At 44.8% G+C, this 19,880-nt stretch overlaps 3 protein-coding genes across 29 annotated transcripts in view; 2 read left to right on the top strand and 1 right to left on the bottom strand.

Moving 5' to 3' along the window:
* dock7 (dedicator of cytokinesis 7) overlaps window positions 1-10,594 on the top strand; it is a 45,754-nt gene extending 35,160 nt beyond the window's left edge. For 6 of the 21 annotated variants that reach the window (XM_086223859.1, XM_086223852.1, XM_086223869.1 and 3 more), the window contains 16 exons: window positions 572-668; window positions 866-1,000; window positions 1,121-1,273; window positions 1,553-1,711; window positions 1,826-1,926; window positions 2,029-2,221; window positions 2,325-2,468; window positions 2,875-3,006; window positions 3,611-3,625; window positions 6,564-6,689; window positions 6,908-6,997; window positions 7,140-7,376; window positions 7,700-7,843; window positions 7,955-8,061; window positions 8,546-8,713; window positions 10,031-10,593. In XM_086223859.1, the coding sequence (XP_086079985.1) occupies window positions 572-668; window positions 866-1,000; window positions 1,121-1,273; window positions 1,553-1,711; window positions 1,826-1,926; window positions 2,029-2,221; window positions 2,325-2,468; window positions 2,875-3,006; window positions 3,611-3,625; window positions 6,564-6,689; window positions 6,908-6,997; window positions 7,140-7,376; window positions 7,700-7,843; window positions 7,955-8,061; window positions 8,546-8,713; window positions 10,031-10,100 (2,071 nt within the window). In that variant the 3' untranslated portion in view covers window positions 10,101-10,593. Of the gene's footprint in view, window positions 1-571; window positions 669-865; window positions 1,001-1,120; window positions 1,274-1,552; window positions 1,712-1,825; window positions 1,927-2,028; window positions 2,222-2,324; window positions 2,469-2,874; window positions 3,007-3,610; window positions 3,626-6,554; window positions 6,690-6,907; window positions 6,998-7,139; window positions 7,377-7,699; window positions 7,844-7,954; window positions 8,062-8,545; window positions 8,714-8,824; window positions 8,845-9,797 lie in introns of all 21 variants that reach the window. The other 15 variants (XM_086223863.1, XM_086223862.1, XM_086223858.1 and 12 more) reach the window with 11 other exon arrangements.
* usp1 (ubiquitin specific peptidase 1) lies at window positions 10,461-17,706 on the bottom strand. 6 transcript variants are annotated; one of them, XM_086223881.1, is made up of 9 exons: window positions 17,601-17,706; window positions 16,543-16,768; window positions 15,747-15,888; window positions 15,528-15,629; window positions 15,235-15,404; window positions 14,154-14,878; window positions 13,755-13,913; window positions 13,405-13,606; window positions 10,461-13,294 (listed from the first exon to the last, which is right to left on the bottom strand). In XM_086223881.1, the coding sequence occupies exons 2-9, from the start codon at window positions 16,710-16,712 to the stop codon at window positions 12,496-12,498; spliced, it is 2,469 nt and encodes an 822-aa protein (XP_086080007.1). In that variant the 5' UTR covers window positions 16,713-16,768; window positions 17,601-17,706; the 3' UTR covers window positions 10,461-12,495. The 6 variants fall into 6 exon arrangements, with proteins under 6 accessions (XP_086080007.1, XP_086080008.1, XP_086080006.1 ...); XM_086223882.1 differs by lacking the exon at window positions 17,601-17,706 and adding an exon at window positions 17,480-17,588; XM_086223880.1 differs by lacking the exon at window positions 17,601-17,706 and adding an exon at window positions 17,354-17,470.
* The window catches only part of kank4 (KN motif and ankyrin repeat domains 4), a 76,540-nt gene continuing 73,853 nt past the window's right edge, over window positions 17,194-19,880 (top strand). For both annotated transcript variants that reach the window (XM_086223877.1, XM_086223871.1), the window contains exons 1-2: window positions 17,194-17,454; window positions 18,362-18,499. The gene's annotated coding sequence lies outside the window, so the exon portion shown is untranslated. The remainder of the gene's footprint in view (window positions 17,455-18,361; window positions 18,500-19,880) is intronic.

Genomic DNA, 19,880 nt, shown 5'->3' with positions numbered 1-19,880 from the left:
AAAGCAAGATTAATGTATCAGTAGTTCTTGTCTGTCATAGAAGATATGTTTACCTATGAAATCAGATGCATACTTGTAGCTAGTCTTTATATAGTTCAATGTGCTTAAACATTGTCTTAATTGACATAAACAATGACCAGCCTTCATATGCCACATGTAGACCAGAAATTAATAACATAGATGCTTATTTTCTAATAATAAAGAATTGTTTTCTTGGAACCTCTGATCTTGAGGGAAGTAGTTGGTTTAGGATAATTCCCTGTGTTCCTGTGCACCAATGGCAGAACTTGTATGTCATCCAGCTTAAAAGACACCTCACAGTGTAACACTGAACATGGACATAAAGTGTCTGTTATCAAATTTGTATTGTTGTTCAGATCATCATATTTTATTGACAGTGCTTCTAAAATGAGCAAACATACATCTCTCTTTCTTCCCAGACTAATGGAATAAGGGCAATTGCTTGACTGTGGTGACTGGAAACTTGTGCAACATTCAAGGGTTCAACATCATCAGTGTTTGTGAGCTGCTCATCATAATCTGACACAGGCTTCTGGTTTGTCGATTGTAGGACGAGAGCAGAGTTGGAACACGAAGCACTCATCGATGGTAACCTTGCTACGGAGGCCAACTTGATTATACTTGATACTTTGGAGATCATTGTACAGGTGTGTGAGTGAACAAGACTTTCTTCAGTTACTCAATATGCTACAATACTTTCAGTCAATACTTAAATACGCATAACCTCAAACATGACGATCCAGAGTTTTGCTGTTGGGATATTTTTATGTGGTCCGTCATCGCGGGTGCTGTGATCATGGGTGTGCTCCAATCACAACTCTGAATGTGACCCCTTCTCCTCCAGACGGTATCAGTGACAGAGTCGAAGGAGAGTATCCTGGGTGGGGTGCTGAAGGTGCTGCTCCACAGCATGGCCTGCAATCAGAGTGCCCTGTACCTACAACACTGTTTTGCCACCCAGCGGGCGCTGGTGTCTAAGGTTAGATTCCTGGACGTTCATTCAAGTAGTTTATTTCATCACGTCGCCTTTTAGTGCTTCCTGTCTATTGGATCTGTCGACATTTGGTCATTTTGGGTGCATTTCTCTCTGCCTGTGTAGTTTCCTGAACTTCTGTTTGAGGAGGAGACCGAGCAGTGTGCTGACCTATGTTTGCGACTTCTGAGGAGTTGCAGCAGCAGCATAAGTACCATCAGGGCCCATGCCAGCGCCTCCCTCTACCTCCTCATGAGACAGAACTTTGAGATCGGCAACGTAAGTGAAGTTTTACTATTCCAAATATTGTGTTTTCCCTTACTCCATGGATAGAAACATTTCTTACTCTTGGTTTCAGCTGTATTATTATGTGTGTATTTTTTATATTTCTCTTTGTTGGTGGTTGTTTTTTTTCTTTCCTGCTTCATCATCCAGTGTTGAACAACAACATAAGAAAAGACATGCGCTAATTTGTCCGTCGTTATTGTCCCACACTGTTAGAAGCCTTGTCACTTCAGACTGTTGTCCGAACCTTTATTCTTGTGGCTGCACTTTCAGAATTTTGCAAGGGTGAAGATGCAGGTGACCATGTCTCTTTCCTCACTGGTGGGAACATCACAAAATTTTAATGAGGAATTCCTGCGTCGCTCTTTGAAAACCATTCTTACTTATGCAGAGGAGGACCTGGAGCTGAGAGAAACCACATTTCCAGACCAGGTACTGATTAATCCATCATATTTTTTTCAGTGTAAGAAGATTGGTATTAATGAGGGAACTAGAGATTTACCTTGCACCAGTGCAGAACCTGTGTAACTGAAGGTGTCTTTCCAGGTCCAGGACCTGGTGTTTAACTTGCACATGATCCTGTCTGACACAGTCAAGATGAAGGAGCACCAAGAAGATCCTGAGATGCTGATAGATCTCATGTACAGGTACGGACCACGTGCTCACTCGCATGCGTGTTCCTCCACCGTAATCATCAATATCTTGTTGTTTCCTTGCTTTCATGTCTTGACATCCTCATTCATCTCCAGGATTGCAAAGGGTTACCAGACATCACCAGACCTGCGGCTAACGTGGCTGCAGAACATGGCTGGAAAGCACTCGGAGAGGAACAACCATGCTGAGGCTGCCCAGTGTCTGGTGCACAGTGCTGCTTTGGTAGCAGAATACTTGAGCATGTTGGAGGACCGCAAGTATCTACCTGTTGGCTGTGTCACCTTCCAGGTAAGGACGGGTACAGTAGATGTGAAGTGTGTGTGTTTGGCTTTCTGAAGCAGTAGTTTTAGCATGAAATAATTATGTGTCCCGTCCCGTTCCCCCCCCCCAGAACATTTCATCTAATGTGTTGGAGGAATCTGCAGTCTCTGATGATGTGGTGTCACCAGATGAAGAAGGCATTTGTTCAGGGAAATACTTCACTGAGATCGGCTTAGTTGGACTCCTGGAGCAAGCTGCTGCATCTTTCTCCATGGTGAGAACGATACCGTGGCGGAGGATGCATGAAGGATTAGATAGATGTTCACAGACAAATGAATAGAGATTGAAAGTTGTTTGTTTTGTTTTGTTTTTTTCATTGTTCTAGATCAAATCTAATTCATGATGGCTTTTGAAAAAAAAAAAATCACTCATCAAGCTGCAACATGTTATTATATCCATAGATTTATTCTTTCAATATCATCTCATCAGATTGAAAGCTTTTTTAACTGTGTTATGATTTAATATCGTTTTAGAGCAAAATCCTTTGTACTCATTTGACTTGTATGGACTTTAAATCAATATTGAATTCCTTGTTCATCTCCAAGTCTGTGACGAGGTGTTTTAACTTTCTCTTGTTTTCTCTGCCAATCATCTGCTTTTTGTCTTGCCCTCTGTTTCAGGCTGGCATGTACGAGGCAGTAAATGAAGTGTACAAGGTACTGATCCCCATCCACGAAGCCAACAGAGATGCAAAGAAGCTAGCTACCATTCATGGTAAACTACAGGAAGCCTTTGGCAAAATTGTCCATCAGGTAAACACACCAAGTAGATAATTTTCTTTAATAATTCTGCAGTAGCTTTTGGAGTAAAGCTACTTGTTGATAAGTGATAAACCACAAGAAGCAACTTTAACATCACTGAATGCCCTGAACCTTCAAGGATGCAGTCATAAATGTTCTGCCCACGTTCCCAGACGTGGTCAACCGGAGCTCTCGGGACACAACTAGAATTACAACGCTTTTAGTGCCTTCAGATACTTGTCCGTTATGGTGTTCACATATATTATGTGGTAACTAGACACTCAGCACAACAGAGAATATCCTGGAAATGTTCACAAATTAGCCCCATTAAACGCAGCTTGCATGATTTTTGTTCGAAATGTTATTTTGAATTATTTCATTATTTTGTCTCTAGTTTGGTGAATATCTTGCATGCTTTTTTTTTCTTTAAAAAAAAATTGCACAGAAGGAAACTCAATTAAATCCAGATCAAATCTCCTCTGATGCATCGTGCATCGTCAGAGAAGAGTCCCTTCTCTTTGCTGTAACATCACTGTGAGTGAGTGTTACCCTGTGTGTGTGGGTTGTATGTGTGTGTGTTGTCGTTCACATGTCCTGTATTCTCTTTGTCACACAGAGTACTGGCTGGGAGGTAGGTGGCTAAACGGTTCCTGCTTGGCCCTGCTCGTGTTGTTTATCTTTTTATTTAAATATTTTTATTCACTCATCTTTTTATTTGCTAGCCATGGGCATTCTGTTGCTCTCTCTGCTTTTTACATACATCGAATCCATTAACATCTGCAGACAATGTCAACTGTCTGCCCCCAGCAGGGACACTTGCTGTTCACACAGCAACACCTTCACTGTCTTCCTCTCTCCTCCCTCCTCTTGTTGTGCAAGAGGGGCTTGTTGTTGTTGTCGTTGTTTTTAAGAGACAGTGTTGTGCATGGGAGCTACAGTGTCTGACACTAATGAAAAACATCTCAGTGAATGCATCACCTGCACAATCCGCACTCTTCTCGTCCTCATCTTTTGTCTGTCTGCTGGCGTGTCAGCCAGACACACTGATCGACTGGCATCGTCTGCTGTCATACCTCATCTCATCTCATCTGCAAACCCAGGGCTCGATTTCAGTGCATTGTTTCTATCGGTTCACCTCCCAGCTTTAGCCATAGGGCTTCCGCACACAATGAAAACAGCCTTTTTCAAACACGAGGTGTTGTGAAATGTCATTTGCTTGAAGCATAAATCATAAATTCTGAGGCAGTCAGGTTTTCTCCAAGAGGGTTCAACTCACAGTAATCTCAGGATTACTTGATTTATCCCTTTTGATTTCGATTGGTTCTTACTCTCGCCCTTTTCATGATAGTTGAAACTAAATCGACCCCTGTTTTATTTTCCCCTTCCATTTGCTTTCTTTTGTTAACAGTATTAACCTTTATGTTCTCATGGTTTGTTGCATGACTTGGACAGAGCACTCCTTTTTGGAATTGCACTCAAAGTGCATGGTGTGTTTCTGAGGGTTGTGGATCTTTATTTCCTCACTTTGTCTGACTTGTTTCTTTGTAAGTGTCTGCCTTTGCATGGTCTGGATCCTCCACAATAAGTTTCCTTTGAAAACCAATATTTAGTGATGATGTACCATCTTTTTGTGTATTCGTTTGTGTTGTTTTTGAAATTCTCTGGGGGAACCCAATCCTGATTAAAGTTTGTTCTGTTTTCTCCTTTTTGATTCCCCTGGTTGCCGACCCTTCCTTCTCACTTTACTTAATTTTTTCTTGTGGTAAGTTTCTGAGTTTTTAGGGCTTCTTAAATTTCTCCTTGTATTTCATTTTTAATCAGCAGTTTTATATGTTTTAGATTTGCCAATACAAGATACTTCACCCAAAAGTGTAATTTGCCTTTCAAAGTTTCACCCAAGTGTCCTTACCTCACAGACAGCTTAATCCCTCCTGCATCAAATCTTTGTGATTCCAAAATGCAGAGACAGCCGGCCATGTATATTTAGTTCAAAGGCAATAGTGATTAAAACAGCAGAATTATTCAGAAATGTCTAAATTCTCGAGCACACCGTCCACATCCTCTTTATCCAGCCTGATCCTCAGTAATGATTTCAGGCGAGCTACTTCAGCTGAACACACCACACTCAACATACCTGTCAGGTCAAGGCACTTACGTGTGTTTACTTCAAAATAACCTTTTTAGGGTGAAATATCTCTTTTCAGTTGGAGTTTCCAAGAGGGTTTATGTGATTATCATGCACCAGAAGGTGGATGCAGAAATCTTTATCTGCAGCCTCTCCCTTTCTCACGTCCTACACAGCCATAGAATATTTGTGCGTCTCATGCAGCCGTCACGTTGAGCTGCTTCCTGGATGTCCTCTCTAAGTAGAGGTCTGTGTGGAACAGCCGAGGGAGTTTCTGTGACTGACTGTGGGCAGCGGCCCAAACGTTTTGACGTCACTCCCTCTCTCTCTCTCTCTCCCTCCCTCTCTCTCTCTCTCTCTGTCTCTCTCTCTCTCTCTCCATTTCTCTGTGTTATATGGATCTGCTTCTGAGGGGGATTTATATGCCACTCAGGACTGTTTTTAAGCATCCGGTTTTGCAACTTGGCCTCTTTCTCAAAAGAAGGTGTGCGTGCGCACGTGCTTGCGTAGTAATCAGGTTGATGCTTCTGTCTCTTGATGGAGCAGTGAATGCCTGTTTCTGTTACTCTGGTGAAACGCTGTGGGTAGTATAGTTGTAGAGGGGGAGGCTACCGGCTGAGTCTGTACTGTCAATACTGATAAACAGTGAATCACTCTGTGCCAAATTTTGGTATCTGGGTGAGAGACTGAGAGGGGGACCATGTGACAGAGACCGTCCCTGCACAGCTGCCATGGTAACACGTCTCAGCCGAGGGAACAGTGTTTAGCAGCTTGAGCAAGTTTGGACTTATTTGATGACTGAGATCATGTTTTTATTACTGTGGAGTACAAGAGACCATAGCCTTCCAGGAACTGGGACCAGTGCCGGTTTGATCAGAACCCAAACTCAGTTGTACAGTAGAACAAGCTGATACAGTAAATGGTGTCCTGTGGATGCAGGCGTCATCTCTGTCTGTTGGTGAGGGATTGCGCTTGACTCCAGGTGTGTGTGGTGATTGTGAGGTTGCTGATGTCTTCTTGGCTGCTTCTCATCTCATGATGATCATCAGATATCATGTCAATACACCTCAGTGCAATAAGATGGCTGATACTCAAATGTCCATCCCAACTCTACAGTCAAAGCAAGGAGTGTGACACCATTTTGCACTATCGGTCTTGTTTCTCTGAGTTATCTCCAACCTTGTGTCTTCCGTGATCAACCTCTACATTCAGAGGGGCTGTTGGATGATGGATGTCTCATCAAGATATAAAGCAACGATATTAACTGTATTTTGGTTATGAATAAATACCAGCCTCCTCTGGATTACAGTTTCTGGACTGTGATCTGTTTTGGAGATTTGTTTTCCCAGGTTTTAGCCTCAAAATCAAAATGTTCTGATATGAATTAGCCTCCTAATTCTGCTCAGCACTAACCTGTCGGTTCCTTTGCCTGCAGGATGGGAAGAGAATGTTTGGTACGTACTTCAGAGTTGGATTTTACGGTTCAAAATTTGGCGACTTGGATGAGCAGGAGTTTGTGTACAAAGAGCCGGCCATCACGAAGCTTGCAGAGATCTCACACAGGCTGGAGGTAAACAGCACAGAGACGCATGTCAGGGAATCAGGGCCTCTACATTGAAACCCAGAAGTTAGTGCCTTCATGCGGTTTTGACAGATTTCGAAATTTGATTAGATACGACTTTGCATTACCTCAGAAAATGTGTCATTCTGTAAAAACAGATATGATGATTCTGATGATGTCGATGAAAAGATGTGTGTGCTATTAATTGTTTTGCTGTTTCCTCGAAGGGTTTCTATGGGGAGCGATTTGGAGAAGACCAAGTAGAAGTCATCAAGGACTCCAACCCCGTGGACAAGTGCAAGCTCGACCCCAACAAGGTTAATCCTGGATACCTTGATTGCTGTCATAGTATTTTTATAATTGGGGTGTGTGGGCGAACCTCCCAGTATGTTTACTGACTACGTTACTCTGCAGTAATCAAGAGTCGAAAAACCTCCAAACACAAGTGTCTCTCTGCAGGCCTTCATCCAGATCACATACGTGGAGCCCTACTTTGACACATACGAGATGAAGGACCGCATCACCTACTTCGATAAGAACTATAACTTGCGCCGTTTTGTCTACTGCACCCCCTTCACACTGGATGGTCGGGCCCACGGTGACCTGCATGAACAATTCAAACGCAAGACCATCCTGACCACCTCCCACGCCTTCCCTTACATCAAGACCCGCATCAACATCATCCACAAAGAGGAGGTAGACTGACTGTTGAATTACATTCCTACTGTAAAGGTTCTCGTCTAAACAGAGATGTTGATGTCGTAGACTCGTGTCTGCGTCATCGTTCCAAAAGTCTCTGTTTCTGCTCATGGAGACATCAATGGTGAAGTCAGTGTGTCTGAAAATCTCTACCTGGGGAGGAGTTTTCTGAAGGTTCAGCTTCAAACCTGAAATGAGTGAAGAAAAGGCCCAAATGCATCAGTGTGTAAAGAATACCGTGTGTGTGTGTGTGTGCGCGCGCGTGTGTCCGTGTGTGTACACGCTGGTATCACTGACGCTGCTTGTGTCTGGTGTTCCAGATCATTTCCACCCCCATTGAGGTGGCTATAGAGGACATGCAGAAGAAGACTCAAGAGCTGGCGTTCGCCACCCACCAGGACCCTGCTGATGCAAAGATGCTGCAGATGGTCCTCCAGGGGTCGGTGGGCACCACCGTCAACCAGGTAACGCCGCAAGTGTTCAAAACATTTGAGAATAGTGGAAAATGACAAAGTCTAATGATAATTGAACGATTCCTGAATAATTCCAGTAATGGAAGTGTCTGTTTTGCTCAGGGTCCTTTGGAGGTGGCCCAAGTGTTCCTGTCAGAAATCCCCAGTGACCCAAAACTGTACAGACACCATAATAAGCTACGACTCTGCTTCAAAGACTTCACCAAGAGGTATGGACACCTTACACACCGTACACACGCCCTTACTGTATACAGGCTTCAATTGAAGTTGTGAAAATGCAACAACTGGATTGGAAAAAGGAACTTCTGCACTACACAGCCTATAGTGACGTAGCTTGTGGCACTGGGTTCCTGTTCTGTAAAAATACCATCAGACAGAAACATGTCAAGGATATTCTGATCACCTCTCTCACAGGTTTGTGGGCTGGTGTGTGCACGAGCCCACAAATCAACATCCTATTGAGAGCAGATAGCAGGCTGAGCAAGAGCTGAGAGGACAAGGATGTTGACCTCGGTCTGCTGAGGAGGCCCCTGTGGCTCGTTTAGCTTTGATGCACCCACACACAAAAGCAAAGTTAGAGTACAAATTACTCACCTGTCAGTGTCTTTTTCTGTTATTCAGCAACCGATGCTCCTGTTAAAAACACAGGCAGATGTTTAGTGCAGAATGTCATCATGGAAATTCTGCTCAAAGGTGTGAAGACGCCCTGAGGAAGAACAAGAGCCTGATTGGTCCGGACCAGAAGGAGTACCAGAGGGAGTTGGAGAGGAATTACCACCGCCTGAAGGAGGCGCTGCAGCCACTCATCAACAGAAAGATTCCTCAGCTTTATAAACCAGTCCTGCAGGTCAACTCTCACAGGTAGGACTGATCCAGAGAACGAATGAGCGAGTGTGCTAACATGTTGCGAATGGCAAATTAAACTAGTCTGTTTTTGTTCTGTAAAAAAAAACAACAAAAAAAACCATGCAGCAAAAGGACAGCTTGACAAGGTAGTTGGAGTCTTCTAGACTACGTTCTGTGGTGCTCTGTTGAGTCCTGTTTGTACCATTTGTTCGGTCTCCACCAGCCACTGATGTTTTAGCTGCATGCCAGAAGAAGCAAATGAATGTGACTGGCTGCTCTCAAAGGAAGGTTTTCAAGTCACACATCAACCCAAACCATGAAAACCAGAGAAAAACAGGCTACGTGCCACGTCAGCAAATGAGAAGCTTCACTGACCAAAGCTCGAAATTTCACAATTTTATTTTTTGCAGCCAATTTCAGTCTGTTTAGTTTTACCTGAGATTATTCCTCCATCCTCAAAGTTTTCATTTCCCTCCAGTTGTGCCCACAAATGTGTTTTTGTATCCCTGTTAGCAAGCACCTTGTCTTCGTCACATTATCCATCCCTCGCACATTTAACAGACCTCACGCGCTCCTTATGATGGGGTCAATAAAAGGTCACCCAGAATCCTCCACGCTTCACGTCACGATGCCTCCGATGTCACAAGACACCAGAGAAAAGGCGGTTTTAAAGTTTGAGGTCCACGTGAAATCACTGCAGCTGTAAATGCTCATTTTTGCAGTTGTCATCCATGTTATTGCTTTGAAATGGTGAGTTTTGAAGCAGTGATCATGCATCTGTGAATGAAAACACCATCAAATGCTCTGCTGGACGTGTTCACCTCCACACAAGCTGGAGAAAAACCCCATGTGCTTTTTCCAAGTCTGATCCCAAAGAGTGAAATTTAAATGTGATCGGCAAGTAGTGGAGCGCAAGTAACTCGTCTTTCCATCACTCGCTTGTGATTTGCTGTCTCAGAGTGCCGCTCCTCTCAGGCCACTCTGGAGTTTTGAGACTCTGAGCCTAATTAGTTCACCGAGACCGTGAAAGCATCTGAGGAAATCTGCATTTGATTGCTCAGCACTTGAGTAAAAACTGTTTCTTTTTTCTTGTTTCCAGAGATTCCTTCAGCAGAATGAGTCTTCGCAAACTTGACATTTGAAGATGAAGAGAACACATTCACACAAGACACACACACACACACACACACACACCAGGAACTGCAATATTAATTTATTGAGTGTAAATAGGAGCGTCTCTTCAGGATCGGTCAGTGTTTCTGAGATAGTAGAGTGAAAGGCTGCGAGTGCTGCAGCTCGGTACGTCATTCCAGTGTCTTAATTTGTTTACAGACAAACTGTTACACGATCGGAGGGACGAACAAGCGGATCTGGGAGATTAAAGGGATACTTTGGCCTTTAGAATTTTCATTTGCTACCCACAGCAGCCAAGAGGTATTAACCAACCCCACGGAAAATGTTCGCATTCATCCTCCCAACCAACAGAAGCTACAGAATACGAGGAACGCTGAGACCCTTTACTGGTTAAAGTGCCAAAAAAAAACAAAACAAAGAAAAAAACTTTTTAACGCCAAAATTGTGACTGTGGACGAGGTACGATTTTAAAAGTCAAGGTGTCCTTTTAATAATCTACGTGTCAAAAAAAAACAACCTTGTATTCAATTCAATGTGTGCACTTTTTTTTTTATTTTGGTGTAGCAATGCATTTTACAACTTGAAAGTTTATGTAATTCAAATGGAGGGGAAAAAAATGAGCAAGAACTTGTACCATTATTTATCATGATGCTTTATCATTTTGAAGCGACGATGTTTTAAAATTAGGTACTTCAAACATACTTGTATAATTTTATGTAGTTTTGTTTATTTTAAATATTTTACTAAATAAATATTTTAATGTTCTGTCGGCGTTCGTGCTGGTGATCAGTTTGTCGTGTGTGTCATATCTACACACTCAGACGGCACACCTCCTGTCCATAACGGTCGAGTAGAAGGAAATCACTCCAAAGTAACAGGAAGGTAACTTTACACACAACTTTATTGCCAACTACCAGCCTGGTTACATTCCAGAAGTTTCCTCAGAGCGTGTGATTCGTGATGCAGATTCAGAGCTTTAGTACAACTGATGGGATGTTGAATGACTTCAGTGTAGAACCTGAGATGAACAGAGTCCCCCGCTTCCCACCTCACTGGAGTAAGATTTGATTTATTATTGATAGAATATTGACAGGGCAGAGAGAATTGGAGCCACGTTAAACGTGCATAGGCTGGGGAGTGGAAGATCCTGGTTTTGCTGGAATAAAGATTGAGAGCATTGTTTAAATGTAATGGATTCCAAACACACGGGCATCAGAAAGCTCAGATCCAGGAGTTAGGATGAACTTAAATTCCCGGCCAGGAGTTGGCTGCCTCGGCCCGGACCTGGTGCTTGAGCGCTCTCAATCTGGTTCGGGTGGATAAATCCGTGTGTACCCACAACACACATTTGACTACTGTTTAACTTGAACTTTTTCCAGGAGAATGGAGGTAGGTTGTATCAGTCTCATTGGTGTGTTGCTGTACACGTTGATTGAAGTAACAGAGTTCAGATTCTGGTTTGCACACAAGATGTGAGGCACTTTGAAAAAGAAAAACCCAAACCAAATCCTGGATAAATCCTATAAAACCTGATATGTTCGAGAAGAAATCTCACCCTGTTCACATGGTTTTACGATGCATCTCAGGCCATCAGATCCCAGGTGGGAGCCGAGACGCTGACTTGTTAGTCCCCGTCACTTCTACTAGAAGGTCAACCAGGCAAAAGCTCTCTATTCAAACTTGGATTCATCACACATTTTCATGACACCAAATGAATGCCAGTCAACTCAGCCGAGATCAGAGCTCAATGATTCTCCGGCTGAGTTTAGACCCGGTCTTAAGATGCATCCTGAGACCAGATCTCACTTCCCTGCTGCAAATGCAAATAAATTAACCGACGTTTAATGACAGTTGGCTTGATCCTGACCAGCCAAACGTGTCTGAGTCCCCTGGAATCCCTCTCTGCTGATCAGACCGCCAGAACATGATTAGATGCTTTTCAGTGCGTTGTTTTGCCCCCCCCCTCCCCTCAAAAGGACACAAGCTGAAGTGTTGATGTGTGTGGTGAAAGCTGTGCACTCATCTCAACACCAGGTCTGACCGGGGTAGCGGCGGTCGCCTGTGATCCAGCCGCCAAAGATGCATCATAAATGACAAACGGGTTTTTCCCAGCACTCTTGTTTGGCACCTTGACAGAGCATATAATGTACCACAAAAATATGTACAGTATATTACATACTAAACTTTACTATGAGAGTACAATACAGGTAGAAAGTATAAGGGGAAACATGTCTGTAATACATTCTCTTAAGCATCAAGGTTCTGCATTGTGTTGCATGAATAAAGTCGAGGACGCTGATCCAATGGACAGCGTCCGCAGTAGAAATGCAAAGAGAAACATTTTGCATTTGACAAATTTTTAGCTCAAAAGTGCTTTTCCTATTTGTAAAAGAGAAAAATAAACCCACCTACTGTAGAAAATAAGAAGAGGACGATGTAGATGTGACCGTATTAAAGCCAGTTCAACAAATTGTACTGACACGGCAAAAAAGGCGACAAACACTTAAAAACATGAGATCAAGGTTGAATTTGTCCCTGGCACTTAGAAAGTGAAACCCAAGCTGTGTCTGAGTGTCATTAAAATGTCTGCACTGACGTCAGCTCACAGAAAGCTTCGAGTCCCCAGCAGAACTGTCCACGAGAGGACAAACTGGCCGACGATGTCACGGCTCAGGTGCCGGCATCCTTCTGTAGAACAGCAGATAGGGTGTCGAGGACGAGCAGGTCTCTGGAGAGCAGGCCTGCAGGAAATCCTCCTCCTCAAACAAACGCACCTCTGAATCGTCGAACAGCAGCCACTTGCCTTCGTAATCCAGGAAGTTGCTGAGGGCCTGCTGCTCCTTGGCCTCCGTCCCCTCACAGGAAGTTGATGCAACCTCCCCCCCCACACCTCCCTCTCCACCCTCCTTTTTAGCTTCAGTGTTTTGTCCCTGGCTGTTCATGGTTTTCCTGTGTTTGGCCCCCTCGGTTGTCCCGCTGCCAGCTGCTTTATCCGTCTGCTTGTTGCTGCTCCCAAGCTCACAGCTAGAGAAACTCCTCTGGCCCCCCAAGAGTCCAACCCCACCCTCGGACAGCTTCTTGCCTCCTGTTTTGCTGCCGGCCAAGCTAGCGCCTCCTCTCTGTCCTTGTGCGTTCAACCTGAAGGACACCTCGCCATCGTTGTAGTCCAGCGCTTCTCCCTTCACCTGCATCCCCTCTTTACTCTGCTCCATCTCTTTCTCCTCTGGTTCAGCTTCTCTTCGGTCCTGCAGCCAGAGCTTCGCATCTTTCAGGTCAGACATTCGGATGAAGGCGGTGTAGTGGCCGCTGCTGATGGTGACGCCGCTGTGCATGACCACGGCGAAGAGCTGATAGTGTTGACCTTTGCTGGACGAGATGGGCGTGCACCACTCCTCCAGAGACAAGGTGAGAGGGGTCTGCAGGGGCGTGTTCACTTTAGACAGGCCTGCATAAGGGTCCAACCTAGGAGGGAAACGTAACGGGCAGGTGATCTGATATTTGAAGTTTGGGTTTACAGGTTAGTCAGCGGAGCACTACATGGAGCAATCTAGTGTTGATCACTGGTAACTCACTCTAAACCGTTGGCAGAGAAGCGCTTCAGGTGGATGGTGATGACTTCAGGCGTTTTGTCAAACAGAAGACTTCTCTCAGCCTCGGTGTAATGACGACAGGTCTCACAGAAGTACTTGTCCTCTCCGACGATGCGCTCCACCGAAGCGAACTGTGCGAGAGCCCATTTCAGAGTCTTCAGCTCTGGTTTAGGATCTGGAGAGACTGACAAGAGAGAATGGTTTCAGTTCAGGGTGAGGAATGAAGGTGTGTGTTCATCATGCGATGTGATTTCAATTTGCAAGAAGTATCCAAATGTCAGTTGCACGACGGCCCCATAACTGAACTGGCAACAGCTCAAGAGAATCCTCACCCTCCGAGAGGTCGTCTGGGCTGCTGGCGTGGTCGTCCAGCACTGGGACACTGATGTCCTGGAAGTCTTCTCTCCTCTCAGTGAAGCTCTCGCACTCCAAACAACGAGTGCGCAGGACCAGCTGGCCCTGGAACAAGCGCTCCATCAGGTCCAGGCCGTCTGAATGCAACACAGTCATGTCACTACCTTCACTTCAGGTTGTTTCGCATGACAAGCACATTTCAATATTGTAAAATGTTTCTGGCCAACGAAAGTTCCCAGACAATTTTATGGCTAAAAAAAACAACCCTGCGTGGATGAACACTGAGTTGGTATAAATCGAACAGCACTTCAATTCACTTTGACTCAGCTACACCAACATCCACGTTAGCTCGTCCTGAAGCGCGCCGTCTCTCGTACCTTGCTCTTTCACTGCCTTCGTGTCCTCACTGGTGTTCTGGGGGAGTGAGTCTTCACTGTTGTTCTCCTTCAGAGTTTGGTGGTCCGTCTCTTCTTTCTCCAGCTCTGCTTTCTTCCCGGTTGTTGAGGTGATCCTCCCCACGCTGCGGAACTTGGAGAAGATGCTTGGCTGTTTCCCTAGAGGCTTCAGCCAGCTCAGTTTGGCTCGCTTCTTCCTTTTCCCGTCTGTCTCTTTAGATGTCTTTTCTCCTTTCTCTTCACTCTCTCGCTCTTTCTTCTCTTTACTGAGCTTCTTCCCCTCCTCCTCTTCCTCTCCAGCGTCATCCTTGGAGTTGTCTTCTGTAAGGTCACTTGAGGACTTCCTCTTGGAGCAATTGAAGGATTTACTTCTAGTGACACGCGGTTCCACGGCCTCGTTATTCTGAGACCTGACTGACTTTGGCTTCTTTTTAGCGTTTCCCACCTCAGTGTCGCTCTTTCTCTTGCCACTGACTGTGCCGTCGTCCTCTGGTGGTGTTTTGGATTCTCTTGCAGGGCTGCCGGAACACGACTGGGTGCCGCTCTCCATTTTGACCTGGATCACCTCCTTCTCCTGCTTCTCGGGCTGCAGCGGTTGCTGCTGCTTCTTGATGATGTCACACGCCTCCTGGATATATCCCAGGATGCACTGGAGGACCTCCTGGGCATCATGCTGAAGAAAGCCTTCATACATGGGGTTCAGCTGCCTGCAGCACAGGTGTAGCAAACATTGATTTACTGACACAAACCTTACATTCAACATGCATTCATCAAGCTGGTTTTCCTTCAGAAAGAAAATGATAACTTCAGGTACCTCAACGGGCGGTTTAACAATTTTAACCTGGCATTCATTGTGAGTGTGTCAGATGTGCATGAGCTGAACTTTAAAAAAACAGATTTGCAACATGGTAGCATTTTGATATTAAAATGACACAAAAGAATTGAAGCTGATGTAAGGAGAGGAAATTAATAGGAAGCCGGTGCTCCGGACACTAATCTGATAGGAAAGAACATATTTTACTAATTGAATGAAATCAGGAGATTATAATTTCAACTATGCTACCTGAGAGTGTGTAGGATTTTCCGAGGCGGTGTGGCGAGCTCGCCGTCGCTGAAGCCATCGGGGTTGAGCAGGAAGCTGCACTGCAGTTGCTCCACTGAGGCTATTAGATTGTTGAGGCTGCTGAGGAGCTCGACGTGCACCGGCAACGACTCAGCTGCACTTTCCGTCTGCTGAGAGCGAGTTTGAAGGATTAAGAACATGACAAGGAGCAACACATTTGACAGATCTAAAGTAGACTCAACTTCCTGCTGGTGTTGTGTCAGAGGTAAAAATGTCGTCTGAATCAAACAGACCTCTTCACTTTTATCGTCTTCTTCAGTCGGTTTCTCTTTCCTTCTCGACAGGTTGTACAGTTTCTTCACGCCTTCCTTGAGCCCTGGACAGTAGTACAACACCTGCATGTGCAATCAGACAATGATTAGTCTGTAATTGCGTTTTTCCAACCCCACAAAAGAAGACTGCATTATTGTGTGTTTGTGTCATTTAACCATTGACAGAAGGGATCGTCTCACCTGTAAGATGCTGTTCAAATAGCAGGTGTTGCCCAGATTGTTGAGGCCCACAAACGGCACCAAGTTCTCCTTCTTCTCACACTGCAACAGAAGACCAGGCGAGGCTGGACATGGAGGCGGACCAGGAACCACCTGATCACAGCTGAGGAAGCAACACAAACACAGTGAGAGGTGAATGAAGGGCAGCAGGGATTCATCCCAGGTAGAGGAGGAGGAACGATATTTGCAGAGGGTTAAACACATCGACACCACTCTAACTAAAGTATCGTGCTGCTGCAGACGCAACCCAGCCTGCAAATGGACCTCTACCAACTCAACAACAACAAAAACAAACCGTTAGTTTCCGTGGGCTTAAATGTGCTGCAGATAATCGCACAAGAACAACTCCTCCTGATTGGTGGCCAGACCTCAATTCCAACAATCAAAAAATATTTGTGGGCATAGTATGATGGTGTGTATGGAGAATGTGTTTGGGGCTCCAACCTCTACAATTTCAAACAGGAGATTGTCGGTTCACAATTTGTCTTTTGAAGAAAAACACATAGCAGTGCGAGAAGTGCAAGAGGCCAACAAGCGATTGTCATTTAATTGTGCAGGCCTAATTTTAATTTCAATCCTTATCAGAAGTTTACATTTGGTAAATATAAACCAGCTCATTAACATACTGATTCAGACACAAGCCAGGTAGCAGAACCTACAAGATGAATTTATGCATAATCCTACTGTGAGCACACCAGATGAACAATTCCGTTGCGTTTTGGACTTTTCAAACGTTTCCGTTGGACAGCACACTCACCTGGCCTCGGGTTCCTCTGCTTCCTCTGATTTGGGTTCCTCGGCTTGAGGTTGGGAAAAATCCAGAGCCCGTTTGGTTTCTTTCTTCTGGAAGAACTTCAGAGAGAGTTTACTCCTCTTGATGGGGCTCCCCAGCGCCGCCACGACATTGTCGCCCTGCAGACCAGGCATCCTTCTTCCGGTACCTGAGGGTGGGTTGAGCTACGGAGAGGCAACAGCGCAGCTACCTGGCGAGAGCAGGAAACACACACAACCTCAATGGGCGCCATCGGAGTTCAAAAACGAAAGTCACTACGTACATAGTTCGATTTAAGTTTCGTGACTACGAACGTCACAACTAGTTCGCTTAAAACACTGTAAACTGCCTCGGGTGTGATATTCCAACCTAGACACCGCCTTAACAACATATTATGTAACTTAACATATTAGCTGGCTAGCGCTAACTTACGGTGATGGCTCTCCAGCTTTCATTGTCCCCCTCTACTGTTAACCGTTTACAAAAGCAACAGTTACCTACTGTACACCGGGAAGTTACTACCGTAAAATCAAATAAACCTGCGCACGATAAACTGGTTCTGTTCGGCACTTTAAAGAAAACACAGCGGCGACAAAAGTGGGTCAAAACGGTCTGGTGCGGCGGAGAAGTGGGAGGGGAGAACAGGCAACAACACGCCGTTTCTCGTCGCTCGTGTCGAGGGAACCGACTCCAACATCAATACCGTGTCTGGAGATTCAAGCGCCTACCTGAATAAGTCATCCCAGAATCAATTTCTACGATATTTCACGACAAATCCAACCTTAAATTCATTTACAAAGTATCTGACGGTGCAGCAGAACTTGGCGCTTTTTCTGCTGGAAGACCCACTGGCTCCTACGTCGCCGGTGCAACACCGGCACGACGCACATACATCCGGTAAATTACTACAAATGATACTCACTCTTAACAATACATGTATTTAGGACCTGGAAGCATCACTCGATAACGGGCGTATATTTGTGATAAATACAGTCATATAATTACTTATGTCCCTGACGTCAGGCGCAAAAGGGGACACCTACTTGCTTTAGGCCCCTTCAACCAGTCTTGAAGCCATTTTTGTAGTTCTGTTAAACTGTGTCCCACGAGACAGCCCGGCTTCATCTGTCATATATATGTATGTATGTGTGTGCATGTATGTATATATGTGTGTTATTCACTTCTTGTTTTTCAGTTGAGCTTTCTGAGCTGCAGTTGTAACGTTTCAATTTCCCTTTTGTGGCTTCACAAGTTTAATTTTTCTTTACTCCTTCACAATGATATAAAACCATATCAGCAACATTCCTGTAGTGATAAATTTCCTGTATCTAATTTTGTTGCAGTGAAACTGACTCAAACTAGCGGCTTTTAAAGGCACCTTTATAAGGTGAACCTGGTGGCCTTAAGAAGGAATTGTGCATCAGCTAAACAAACACAGGAGTGATTGAGATTCTGAGCACACACATATATTGTACCTTAGTGAAATACTTATACAAGTTTTAAGCAGAGGTGGGCGACAGTATTGTGAGATACTGATATTAAAGGACATTCACAATTTCTACATTGTGTGAAGTACCGCACCCCTTCTACTCTGTGGGCTTGTCATCTCTTTTTCTGAAGTTTACACGGAAGTTGTATTCTGTCTGCATTGACTATTTTCAATACTCTCTTCAAAACAAAATCTCGAGTGTATTATATTGGCGATATGGTCTCAGTATTCAATTTACACTGAAACATGTATATAACACCCCTCCAAAAAAACATAAAAGCAACTAAATAGATTGTTGTTGTTGTTGTTGGTCAGCTCTAGCCGGCAGGGGGCGGCATCGCCCATGAAAAATGGATGTGAAAGTGTCCAGCAGCGGCATCATTCCCATCCCACCTTCACTGGAGCATCTCTTCATCTGGCAGCAGCCGAAGCTATCCGTCCACGGGCTCTACGGTAAGATACTATTTCATCCACTTTCCTGTCAGAATACACGAACAGGAGTCTGCTCCCAGCTGCGTGCCTGCAGCGACGGTGGTTTGTTTCCACAACTGTATTGACATGAAATCAGCCTGAAGTGTGTTGTTGCTGGCGTGTGTTTTTACGAAGAAGATCGCAGCACCTGAATGCAGCGGAGGGGAGAGGAGAGGAGGGATACAAAAAAAAAAAATCAGAAATGACAGGTGTGTCGTTTGTTCGCCTGCAGGCGTAAATCAGCGGGATGGTGTTTATGTTAGACGGTCCGGTGGTGCTGCTGCGGGGGGGGGGGGGGGGGGGGGGGGTGCACGGTCAGCAGCAAGGAAGCCTCGATAGACGCTGGGTTTCTGCTTCCATGGTCCACTCAGGGCTCTCTGACTTGATGATCGAGTGCTGCTGGTGCAGTGACGCTGATCCCGTATTGAATTGCGGTGGGAGCTCAGAGGTACAGGACTTCCTGTGGAGATGTAACCTCTCTGATAATGGAGCCACAGCATGCCTTCATCATGTGTTATCTTTGCAATCTCCAGTTGTAGGTTGGCCTCAGCGCCTGATTTAAATGAGATCCAGTTTACTCAGAACCCGTAGGATGTGTAATAATTACTCAGTGAGAAAGATTCCATTACAGATGTCAGGATCCGCTGGTTCATACAGATGTGATAAGGAGAGCTAGTGGGCAGCTCTCTCTCATCCCATCTACAGCCTGACCAGGTCATGCATTATTAAGACTGAATATATCTTCCCACGACCTTCATCGCTTCCAGAGAACTTCATTTTCTCGGAGGATTTCTTCTTTTCTTTTTTTTTTTCAAAGAATGTAGCAGAGATTTCTACCAATATTAGAGACTGTACACTGAAATCCACTAAAGTTCTTATATTTGACTCTGTGTGTGTGTGTGTGAATGTGTGTGATGGGGGAAGAACAGAGCAGTTCACACTAAGATCACTCGACAAGTTTGTTTCTGATTCGACCAGTGAAATGTAGTTTTAAACAGATCCGATCTAATATCAGAAGACGTCACTGATTCTCATCCCAATCAATCAGAACGGTGAGCCGCTATCTGTGTAACCATGACAACAAATGTCACCCAATCCTCAGAAGTGATGGTTTGCTGTTGCAGTTTTGAAAGGCTCTGAATGCATTTGGATTCAAGTGTAGAGAGCAACTTGGGAGAGGATGTAAAGCATACAAGCTACAACGATGCACATTAGTCTTTTTCAACCAATAAGTCAGTATTGATTGAAAAAAATGTTTTAATAATTTCACAAGGGCCTAACCCCCCCCCCCCATCCCCCCCCCCACCCCCACCTACCTCAACAATGGCTTACAGATGTAGAATGTGGCATCCAGTTGTTTTAC

The sequence above is a fragment of the Aulostomus chinensis genome, chromosome 14, assembly GCF_037954235.1.
Source record: "Aulostomus chinensis isolate RoL2024-O1b breed Wild chromosome 14, RoL_Achi_v1.0, whole genome shotgun sequence".
In the NCBI taxonomy this organism is placed as follows: Eukaryota; Metazoa; Chordata; class Actinopteri; order Syngnathiformes; family Aulostomidae; genus Aulostomus; species Aulostomus chinensis.
This window is presented reverse-complemented; position numbering and strand designations above follow the sequence as displayed.